This window comes from Dermacentor variabilis, chromosome 5 (genome assembly GCF_050947875.1).
Source record: "Dermacentor variabilis isolate Ectoservices chromosome 5, ASM5094787v1, whole genome shotgun sequence".
Classification (NCBI taxonomy): Eukaryota; Metazoa; Arthropoda; class Arachnida; order Ixodida; family Ixodidae; genus Dermacentor; species Dermacentor variabilis.
In genome coordinates, this window is record NC_134572.1 from 129,329,631 (window position 1) to 129,341,804 (window position 12,174).

The window sequence follows — 12,174 nt, forward strand, 5'->3', positions numbered from 1 at the left end:
TTTGAGTTCTACTCCTGACTTATTAGCAGCCACATCAAATCAAACAAAAATGCTGCAACATTCATGCCGACAGGTGTTATGATTGATTTCTGTGTGCTATTTGTAACCATGAGCTGTCACTTGAATGAATAAGACAGGCAGACAAAAATGAGTAAAAACAGTAAAACGAAGCCCAATAATTTCCAAGGTATGTTTCTTGCTTTTAAACTAGTAACAACTTGCTTTCATGCTAAGCCTAAGTGTTCTGACACTTCAGGCAAAATTCAGCTCGCTGACCTCTTGATTTACTGTGCAATGTGCACACACTAGATTTTACTCTTTTGTATTTTTGTAAATTCTTATTTCTTGCAATATTTATGGTTTTATGATCAAAAAGCTTCAATGTAGGCTCTAGTGGCATGTTCTGGACCCGTTCCCACCATTTCATGGTTTTAAATGCGCACCTAAATGTATTAGAGGTATTAATATTACCCTTAATATTACCCCCTATTATTAACTTTACCCTCTATTAATATCTTTTTTCCTTTCCTTTGCTCCAGGTTGGTGCAAAGCATTTATTCTTGCTTGAATGGATCCTTGTATCATCCCTGATTGATTCAGCATTTGCCATAATCCCCATGAATATGCTGTGAAATGCTTTTCCTCTTTTTTTTTTAAACAGTATTTCTGATGGCGTCACAGTTTTGGAGTGACAATATCTTTAGTTGTACTTTTCTTATTGCAATAATTATGCTTTGTCAGAAAGGTAGACAATTCAAGAGTGCAGCAGCCCTATAGTATGAAAAAAGATTACAGATATTTCAAGGAAGTAATAGTTTGTCCTAGCATTAGACTATGGGTTCTTAATTTTAAAAGTTTGACATAACTTTAGCTCTAATCAGACTGCAGCATTCATCCTTGTAGCACTGTCAAACTCAGATCATTCAACATCATTTTTGTATGTCAATCTTTATTACACCATATATAGTTTTGTAAATAGCTCACCTCCAAGCAAGTTATGCAGAAAACTGGATTTTTCTAATTTCTAAGAAGGTATTTACTATGCAAGAAAACTGAATGAGTATGTTAAATTAGCACACTGAAATACATGAACTCAGAAAGTCTAATCAAAATTCTATAGGATTCAATCTGCATTGTGGCTTGGGATTTGACTCCATGACCTCACGCCTGGCAGCAGAATACCACAGCGACAGAGTTACTGCAATGAGTACCGTATTCACTCGTTCCTAACGCAGCCTTGCTTGTAATGCACACCCATTTCCCGCGACCGAAAAAAAGAATTTAAAAAAAAGCGCTCTTGGTTGTAACGCGCACCCATTTGCTGTGACCTAAAAGAAAGAAAAGTCCTTTACAGTACCGCGCACCTCATTCTTCCATACAGAAATACAACTTTCTCTCATTTGGAAAAAAAAGAAAACAAAAAATTTACTCCCAATGCACTATTGTTGGGATAAATAAAGAAAGTTGCAGTTTCACCCGAAAGGCGAAGCATCGATTACGATAGTAAATTAGTAAACAGCTATACGAAAAGTAAGGATAGTAGTTTTATCGGCCGTATAAACTTTTAAACATTTGCTTACTTAAACTAACAAGCATGGTGTCACGTGTGCACAAGCAAACATGAACACGTCTCACTCAATGACTGCGGAAACTCTTTAAATGTTGGAGCGAGGGAATTCACCTTTGTGCGGCCTCTCGCTTATACCCGAACTAAGCGACGAGAACACAGCGCGGTCCGCCTAGATGTGTGGACTCTGGTTTATGCTGCACATCGCTTTCAGTATAGGGGCCGCGCAGTCGCACCGTACGTAGCAGCCACTGGTGTAGAAAGCCTCTCCTGTTTGCGTCAGTCCCGCACACAAGTTCTGGGAGCTCCGAATGCCCGTGATGCAGCCCAATTTCCATCCGTCTTCGCACACATGATCGCTTTCCTTTTAATTGCAGCATCGTGATGAACTCGGCATGTCATTCAAGTAAATACGGTACTCCATGCTTTGCTATGCAGCTATCAAACCAGTCGCACCGGGATAACTGAATTTGCATTCGATTTGCATGTGAAAATTTTTGTACTATTCACACACCCCTACCCTAAAGACAATGCCTTTCAGGTAAAAAAGACGTATTGAGACAAATAGAGGCAGTGGTAAGAGTTTTTGCTATCCCTTGAGGCTAATCAAACATGAAGCATTAGTGTGTCTATAACCTACGCCTGCACACAACCAGCATAAAGTGATGTTTAAAATGTTATGGAAAAGCAACCTGGCAAATTTGTTGGCACCAAGCAAAGCTCCAGAAATAATTGAGCTTAACATGTTTAGTCATGACAACTTTCATCTAGTGTTCTTTTTTGAAAAGCAACGCAGCTTTGCTCTCAAATTTCACCTCGGAATGCACATTCGGGACAACACACTACGTATTGCTGTGAGGCTACACGGAAAGGCAATATTTGCGTATGAAAGCACTTAACACTTACACTTCAACTTTTGTGGCAGGTTACACGCACTAAAACATGATGCAGTGCTCCTTATCTTACTAACACTTTGTTATAGCCGTGGCTACGTCTGTCAAAATCCCCCCCAGCATATATAGACATGGATTTTTCTTAAAGGGGCCCTGTAACACTTCACGAATGGGTTAAATAAACTTATTCATCTGCTAGAAGTGCTACCATGGACAACCAGGCCACATAACATTCCTGTACACTCAGCATGGAGCCTAAAACTTTGCTCAAGAAACTTTCTGCTCCTTCTTTTTTGAAATCCCCACCACATTTTCCTGATACTATCAGACAGCTACACACACAAGTACTATGAGCTGGACATGGATGCTATGACTAAACAGTGCCTCCAGACAGACGCAAGGAAAAGAAGCCTCATGATTGTGATGTTTATTGGCATCCTATTTGAAAAGGGGTGGATGCAAATAGTCACCTGTCACCTAGCCTGGTCTATTTATTTAGGTTTTCCTACATTTGCCACCTTAACTAGACTGATCTTAACTTTCATATTTAAAACCTCTAGTACATCCCTATATCGTACCATTACCTAGGCTTGCAATGACTCCAGTTCTATCAATCTCTTCCCTGCTCGTTTTCACCAATACTGTAATCGTGTCTTTCTTATCTCGACTGCTGACCTTACATCCTTTCACCTCCTTTGAATCACAACACTTCTGGAAGGCGCACACTCCCTACGGGTCTCGCTGGGTGAATATATTGGCAATCTACTACAATGTGCAGTCATTTCAGGTCTTTCTTTGCAGCACACATGACTCATCCGGTGGAACACATTTGCTCCGGTATGTTTTTGTCCTCGGGCAAGCCAGCTCAGGCTCCAAATAGCAAGGCACTCCCATTTTCTTTATCATAAAGACCTTCCTTCCCGATTTCTCGCTTGGCGTTTTTGTGAATATCCATGATCTTTTTTTTTTTTCATTCTTTCTGTATCCAATTTACCATATCCCTCTCCCTCACTTTCATTTTTTAAGATTCCCGGTTGTCTATGTACACTTTCATTTACCCTGTACTTGGCTGCCAACTTCCTTGACCTCTTTTTCCATTCTGTGTCCACGCTTTTGAGGTACAGATACTTGCGCACTTTAGCTGGCCCTTTCTTTTCATCCATGTTCCTTAGTCGTTCTTCAAAAGTAAAAATTTTGCTCTAATTTTACCAATAGAACATTGGTGTCATCTGGTGACAGGGCACAACGCTACTGTGCCTACGCTATGGCCTCCAAGAACCCTGGAATGTCAAGTACCAAAGCTAGGCAAGATGATAGGCATGGCAGTCATTGCACCATGTGCAATGACTGCCAATGACTGTAGGAACAAAAGTAGTGCAAGGTCCTAAGGCTGTGAGAGGGGACGCATTCGAGTGCCGATAACTCCCCTTACATAAGTAAACTTGAAAGCTTTTCATTGGAAAAGGTATTTGAGACTAACTGTTCCAGACACGTAATACACCTTTCATAAAAGGTGCTTCATAAGGGTTCCTTTAAATGGTTTACCTTTGCACAGGTGTTGCGAGTGCCATGCAAAACAAACACGCTCTGCGGGTACATGTGCGCAAACAAGGAGCTGTGCCACATTGCGCATCGGACAAGACTTGGCCATGGCGCGAGCAAGCAGCCATCTGACGCTATGCAAGTGACAGCACCTCAAAGCAACAGGGCAGATGCACTTCATGCCACAGAAAAGCCACCTAACAGACACTTTGTCACAAGGGACGTTGCACAACTATAAGTGGCCACATCAATGACACGGCTAGCAATTGCATTATGACACGGCTAGCAATTGCATTATCCAGCTTTTAAATTATTTTTTTCCCCCATAGGTCAATGAGGTGCATTTAAAACGAGGCTTAGAACTGCTGTTCTTATTTTCCTGCAGAGGCAAAGCTTGGGACAACAGCAATGCAACTCAAGGCATACTCAACATGTGATGAGCATGGTATGCAGCAAAGCGAAATGAAATTGCAATAAAAGAGCTCATCCCCACCTGTTCTGTAAACTGCGCATTCAGCAACCTCAAAATTTTCACGTGTTTTCAGTATACAATTTTAAGGTATAAATGTAAATTAAACTTCTATGATATCAAACAGCTTGTTTTTACCGACAGTGCAGAGGGCATGCATGATATGTCAGAAAATGATGCAAAATCAGAATGACACAATGGCTAAGTCGCATTTAAATTCCTTCGACTGGCCTTTCACATGCAGCCGACTTCCGTTAATTCGATCCTGACGGGATCTACGAACGTGATCGAATTATCCTGTGGGTCATGTTAAACGAGTGCAAAAAAATGCCAAAACATACCACTTATTCCTTGGCAGTATTTTTCCTACAATTCTAACACGCCCTCGAATCAAATGAACACCCCTTTACTATGTGTCCAAAGTAGAAAACTAACATAAATATAACACTAAATCTCCTAAACAAAGTAGCAATTTCACGCACAAAAATTTTTTTAGCAAAAAAAAAAAAAAATAGGCAAAGGTTTAATATGCGTTGCAAAACAATGGCCGGTTTCCTAAAGTCAGCTTCGCTGCATGGTTTGGGCTTCTTGAAATCAGCTTTAGCGCAATACGTACGCGTTGGTTTTTGCATCGTTTGTGTCGGTTTTTGCATTTTGTCCGATGGTGCAGGCAGTTGCCAGTTCAATGTTCACGAGAAAAAAAAAGGTAAGAAAGCCATAAATGCCATAATCAGACATGGCGAGCTACAGTTACTGCTTGAAAATCTTCCTAGGGCAGGCCCAAGATAGGCGTTTTCGATGGGAGATGACGTGTTTCAAACATTCACTGTCCCCTAAGCTCCACCGAGACAGACACTGCCCTAAAGGGGCCACTAATGGGGTCACTGTCGGGGTCATACATGCACGTGCTGACTGGTAAACTTCAAATTATACGGCGAAGGCAAATTTTAAAATCAAAATATTGAAAGTTTGGGCTCATAGAAATGCATAGGTGCAGGCCGAGACTTTCGGCTAGGATAAAATTAACAAAAAAATCCAATTAACGGGAGTCGAAGTAACGGACGTCTGCCGTATTTACATACTGTTCTACTCTTATGTGACAAGTCACATACAGTAAGACACTGTGGGACATTTTTTGTCAATCCTCTTTGTTTACAATGAGCAGACACAGATACAAATTTAGGAAAATTATTCTACCAGTCTACACTAACTTTGCATTCTTGCTTTAGCATCACTTTCAGTGCCCTAGAAGCTTATGAATGCTACAAGTGTACATCGCCGCATCGTAATTAGCTCCTGCATTCCCTCACCGCACTTCACTGCACAAAATCTTCTAGAAATACAAATTGAGAGCTATTTTTTCACTCAGAAATCTCACTACCGAGCTTGAAGGAGTAAGAGCTTATTTGCACTACTATGTAGAAAAAAAGCCCACTAAGTCTCATTTAAAAGCAGCAAGAACATTGTAAGCACTGCAGATACAATCACAAAAGACTACAACACGGTTGGTGCAAAAAACAAGAACAGCAAACATAACATTACTCAACAAGGTGGGGAAAAACAAAAATATAATAAGTGAGCAAATATTGAAAGTTCCTGAATGGGAATGGGACTGCTGGCAGCAACAACGAAACATCGATAAAATGAAAGTTTGGCCAAGGAAATCTTTAGCACCAGCAAATTTATGCCTACAGCCTGTCGCAATACAGAGCTCTCTCTTATAGATAGGAGCTTTCAGTTTTCCTTACCTGTTATGGCAAGAGCACAATTTCCTTCCCATCTAAGCAGGATATCTGGCACATATTAGCATGCTTCTTTTTGTGCTTATCATCATACCACCGGATGTTGAGTAAACAAACAAGGAAGACTGGCACCAAGTCAGTCGGCTATGCCACTTGGTAATCAGCACTCGAGCATTTCATGGTGTATTCTCATTAGCATCATATTTGGGAGCACCACGTGGCCCATTACAGACAGAATAAATTAGAACTATGTACACATCGAATGCAGTGACGTGGGCCGAAAAAGTAATCACTTATGTGAAAGGAACAGTGGTGCGATATCATATGTTAATGTTGTAGCAAAACACAGCGTACTGCATGTCTCACCATAACCACGATAGACAGAGACCTATTCTGACATTGAGAAAATTCTCTCCTTTTTTTTTCATTTTGCATTGTGCAGGCATCAAATGCTCTCAATCTATCTTGAATGAAATAGGCAAGTACTGCACCCAGATAATGCTATTAAACAAAATACACAACGAAATGCCATGTGTGCGTGAAATTCAAGCATGAACGAGCCAGCTGATCCAAGAGAGGCAATTTATTAGTATACCGGCCTCATATATTTACGCAATGTTTTGTCTAAATCACGACTGCCAGCCACCAGGCCACACCCAAGGAAAGCAAAGCAAGCTTTTGCGGCATGTCTCGCAAACCTTGTCGCCTTCACGCATTCCCACTCGAGAAAGGCTTTCAATGTTTGCCCACCTTGGCAGAGAGACAAGGGAGAGAGAGAGAGAAAAAAAAGAGGACACAAAGAAGCGGACGATACATGCCTGTGACTTCTGAATGCGACTGGCCGCCCGGTTTTCTCTCGCTTTTTGCTACAAAGAGGGATACACCAAACGATGACAATCACAAATGCAATCCCGCCCCTTCTACTGGCGGTAGCCACACAAGTGAAACCAAGTGATTTGAGAGGTGGTGTGTGGCAGAGGGGGGAGAAACAGTCAACAGAAGCAGCGATAGCAGCAGCAGGAAATGCGCTGACAAAAAGGAAAAAAAAAATGTCAAAAGAACAGCCAACAATCAACAGAAGCAAAGGATGTTTGGGCATACAGTGCAGCCGAGGAGTGCCATTCGAGGACACTGGTGTGGTGGTCATCTGTGCTCACACTGTGTGAAAGCTGCAATCTGGCAACTGGGGGATGCAGTATTTTGGTTATGCATAGCAATGCTGGCTTGTTTCGCTTGTTAACTTCTGGATAAACAAATTTAAAGAATACACGAGAAAATATGGCTGGCAATTAAAAAGAAATGTAAAATCGGTAAATCTAAAGGCTTGTCTCTGATAAAGATGTAACAAGGTACAAGTTTCTTGGGAGGCGTCTTTCTTGTTATTGATTTTTTTGTTAGATTCATTGTTGTTATGCTCGAATTAGTGCCAAGCTTGCTTCCATTTCGGATTCATAGGGCTTCCACAATAACACAAAGGGGTTGAGTGCTCAGCAGCTTTAACTAGCAAAAAATGATTTACTTGAATTGAACACCCAACATCACAGAAAAGTGCATTGACATTTAGCAAAGCTATCACTAGGAGCACTGCAACACAGTACAATGCACGGTTATAATGCAAAACCAATGTGCACAGCTATTTGCATGCAACTCTTTTACCACTATCATGTTTACTTTTCTTTTTCAGTCATATCAGATCAGATGAATAAAAAATGTTCCCACTCGAAATCTGTCTCTATAATTAATATTAACAGTTCATTACATTGCCTCCCAAAAATGTCGGGCCACATCTTTCAGCAGTGTCAGGGCACCACTTACAAACAACAAGGTTAAGATGCTTAACACAAGCACAAGTACAGTTTCACGACTGTGTAGCCCTCCCAAAATAGCTGCCACATGCTTGTCAGTACAAAGTGTGCAAGAATACTGTCCAACGTAGAGGCAATGCAAATAAAAAATAGAATATGCATGGCAAACCACAAAAGGTGAGCAACTCACGAGGTACGGCTGTCGTTTTTCGGGAGGCAGGTTTCTCCAAATCTTTGCGATCTGTTTGGATCGCTCAACCCAGCCTGTTGCGAGTCAAGAACAAAAACGTATGTTGAGTTAGGCTGCACACATTGCCGGGGCATAGCTGTTGCAACAACTAGAAAGGTTTTCCCTTACTGAAGCTACTGTCTATTAAATTCTTTAGTTTTACCCCATTCTACCTGCGAGCCTACAGGTATCAATGCCATGCTGTTATCGGTAGCTATTGCAATCCCGACCATTCTTTTGAATCAAATCATCAATGAGAAAAAGGGTGCAGGATGTTCCACTTCCTAGCTTGCTCTGCCACTCAAAAGCATCAAAACAACAATCACTGTAAGAGAGAGAGAGAGAAAGTTCACTTCATCTATGCTTCCCATTGCTTCAGCACTCTTAGCATTATATAGTGCTCGATTACATGTTTAAGTAATAATCTCCTCAGCAGCCCCGAATTTTCCAACTAATTGACAAAGCTTAAAAAGCAATCTTACAGCCCCATGTTACCCCAAGATGCTGACCAGTCTAACAGCAGCTTGTTGGCTATGGTGTTCCGCTGCTGAGAATACTAGTGTGGTGCATACAGACAAGGATATGAGAAAGCAAATGAACACACAGGCACGGCGCTACGAAGGCAGTGTCTTTTATTGTCCTTGTCTATATGCGCTACACTAATATTCCAAGATAAAATACCCACAAACCCACATTGCAACACTAGCGCTGCTAAGCTCAAAGTCGCGGGTTCAATACGGGGCATGGTATCAGGCCCCATTTCAACGGGGGGCCAAATGTGAAAACATTTGTGTACTTAGATTTAGGTGCCTGTTAAAATATAGGTGGTCAAAATTAATCTATGTTACTGGTACCCTCCCTGTGACGTGCCTCCCAATAAGACTGCAGTTTTGACATGTAAAACCCCAGAATTTAATTCAGCGCTGACCAGCCTACGTGGGGCAAAGACTTACGCTGCAGCAGTTCTGTCCTGCACAATGTGGGTAAAATCTACACCAGCGAAGAGAGAGTCTGCGCTCTTACGAGCACGAGTACGAAACGAAATAAAAAAAAAATGTGTAAATGGCAACAGTGTAGCACCAGCAGGCATGTACGGGCACTCACTTGGGTACTCCAAGCGCAGGCTCTGGCAGTTGAGATTGGCATAGAGAACGGGTGAGATAGTGGCCCCAGCTCCCAGGGCCTCGTCACTCTCCCATTTGAGGATGTTCTTATGGCCTCCCGAGGATGGCAGGTCGGCATCAGGGTCCATCCAAGGGCTTGGGGGCGGTTCAGAGAGCTGAGGACTGCATTCCAATAGGACAGCAATTACAGGAAGAGTTGGCTTCTGAAGCCAAATAGTACTTTAAAATAAAGGGCGGGGGGACCGTCCTACTATGGCAACAATTTTAAATTTTCGCATACACATTGTTACGGTGATCAATATTTGCACTGCAAATCATACCGGATGCCTTGCTGCTGTTTACCTTTAGTCCATCTTAAAATAAAACCTGCCTGACTTTGCACTGCAACCCACTGAATGAATAATTGCAGCTTGATTTATAAACCGACTTTTAAACTAAAGCTTCTCCATACTATGTGGCATTAAAAATAGCTAAGCTATTTTCATTTTCCAAGAGGTTCTTTTCTTGAGCTCTGCTATTAAAAAAGGAAGGCCTACCCAGAAAAATGTTTCCTCAGCTTAGAATCTATGACTCTAACCCGTGATGTGAACTGTCCTGTCCGCTTATCTTGAAAACAAGCGTTGATCAAACAATTGCCCTCACCTTACTACACTAAGCTGAGAAAGCTTAAACACTGCAATCTCTTCCTGAATTCTTACTTTAACATACACTAAAGGGTCACTGATCTGAGCTTCATGATGTCTGAATAGCTGAAATAGTAAAAATATCCAGCTATCAACAGTTAGGGGGAAAAAAAAACGTCCCACTGGGCTGTGACTGCAACCGCCAGAAGCTCAAAAAGCTCCTCGTAATCTACAAATGAAATTTGTGTAAATTGCTTCTTTCTTCTTAATTAAGACAGTGATTCCCATGAACTCCTTTGTGTATAAGAGTAAGCTTCCTGACATTAGCTGTTACTCTGGTTATGCATTATGCAATACAATCAAGCTTCAAATAGCAACACTGATATATAATGAATTATCAGATATAACGAAGCAAATTTTAGAATTTTCTCACTGTGAGCAGTATGCAATGAATGTTTCGATATAATTAACATTGTATATAATGAATTTATTCTCACATTGGTTGTGGCTTCATTATAATGAGGTTCGAGTGTGACATCGACACACACAAATTGTTTATCTATTCTTCAGAGAGTTTTTCCCCATGTAACAACAGCTACAATCTTATCGCTTGACATAAGACATGCCTACATGTATAGCAACTTTTCCAAATGTTGTCGCCAATCCTACAGCGAAATAATCTTGTCGAATCAAATTGCGTGCGCAACGGGAATAGTGTTGTACGTTCAGAAATTATCGTATATTACTCGTGTAAGAGTTGCAACCCAACTTTGGAGGGAAAAACTTTTGAAAAAAATACATAACGTGCCGCCAGAAACAAAATTAATTCTACTGCCTCTAGATGATGCTAGCTGATTTTCTGTCGATGCCACTCAGGCCGGCGGCGGTGCCCCATTGTTTCTTTGTGTGGTGCATCGTCTCAGCTGTGCTGTCAGTTTCTCCAGACAGATCAGTGGCATTCCGCCTCTAGAGGGGAGCTCTGTTTGGGTCAGCACTGGCCAGGGGCGATGAGCTGGCATCTGAGCTCGTTTACTGCGACATTATGTCATCTGCACCTCTCTCACCCTCTGCTACAGTTGCAGAAACGGTACGAACCTTTAGCAGGCCATCATCAGCCTGATTCATGGAAGGGCCCCTCACCCAACCAAGATTCTTGAAAAAATTGTGCGGTCCTTACACAAGTATATATGGTATGTAAGCACCAGTGATTACACTGGCATAATTCAGCAAACAGAGCGAAAAATACTAGAAGAAGCAGAGGGGACGACACACAGCACTGCCTTAGAGATTACACTGGAATGTATGATAAGTCATGTATAAATGGCCAACGCACTTGAACCATAGATCACTTTTAGACGACCGACTAACTCGCTGCTAGCATTGTGCTTCTTATGTTACTTGCCATTTTCTGGCAAAAAGTTCGCCCAATAAATTTTTCGGCGCAGGTTTGCCCAATAAACAGCCAGATTTTCGAGCCACAGTTTTCGCACTACCTGGTCCTCCACAGTCACTACATTGTGAGAACGTCACTACACGAGTGCATGAAAAAAAAAATAAACCAGTCCACAGGAAGCGCTGTCCTCACCTGCCGTACTCCATGGGGAAAGGTGATGGGGACGGCATGCTGAAGGGCGAGCCTACGCTGTGGGAGCTAGCCGGAGTGAGCGGGTTCTGCATCACGGGTGCAGGTCGCGATCCCGAGGCACCGTGCTGCTGCTGCGGCAGGGGCGACATGCTGGCGGCCGACGCACCCATGGAGCCCACACTCTCAGGTGGTCCACCTGGGGAGACCGTCAACTTGTTTGCTGACACGGTCCAGGTAGGAGGGCTTCTCAAGAGAATGAACTGCTTGTCTCCATTGCAATGAGCATAACACAAGCTGCAACATACACTGACACAATACATGACACCGTGCATGACACAATACAAGACACACAAAACACAGGATTTCTACCACACCCCACAGTGGAACAGACGTTAGTACTTCATCCTATGTTACCAAATCGTAGCCTCGCAACCAAACAGGCCTTATTTGTCTTACCTCAGCCTCAGACTATATGTAAATAATAAGGGCAGTGACCCGAGATAAAGTAAAATCAACCAGCCAGTCCTTTATATAACCCTGTTGAATTTGAACACTGAACAAAAGTGCAGCATTTGTAAAAGAAATCATACTTAGA

General features: G+C 42.1%; 1 protein-coding gene across 1 annotated transcript in view; it reads right to left on the minus strand.

Moving 5' to 3' along the window:
* Positions 1-12,174, minus strand: part of LOC142583153 (uncharacterized) — a 249,991-nt gene that overhangs the window by 151,911 nt on the left and 85,906 nt on the right. The window contains exons 32-35 of the mRNA XM_075693498.1: positions 11,580-11,799; positions 9,352-9,533; positions 8,209-8,282; positions 7,032-7,079 (exon numbers count right to left, since the gene is read on the minus strand). Of these exons, the coding sequence (XP_075549613.1) occupies positions 7,032-7,079; positions 8,209-8,282; positions 9,352-9,533; positions 11,580-11,799 (524 nt within the window). The remainder of the gene's footprint in view (positions 1-7,031; positions 7,080-8,208; positions 8,283-9,351; positions 9,534-11,579; positions 11,800-12,174) is intronic.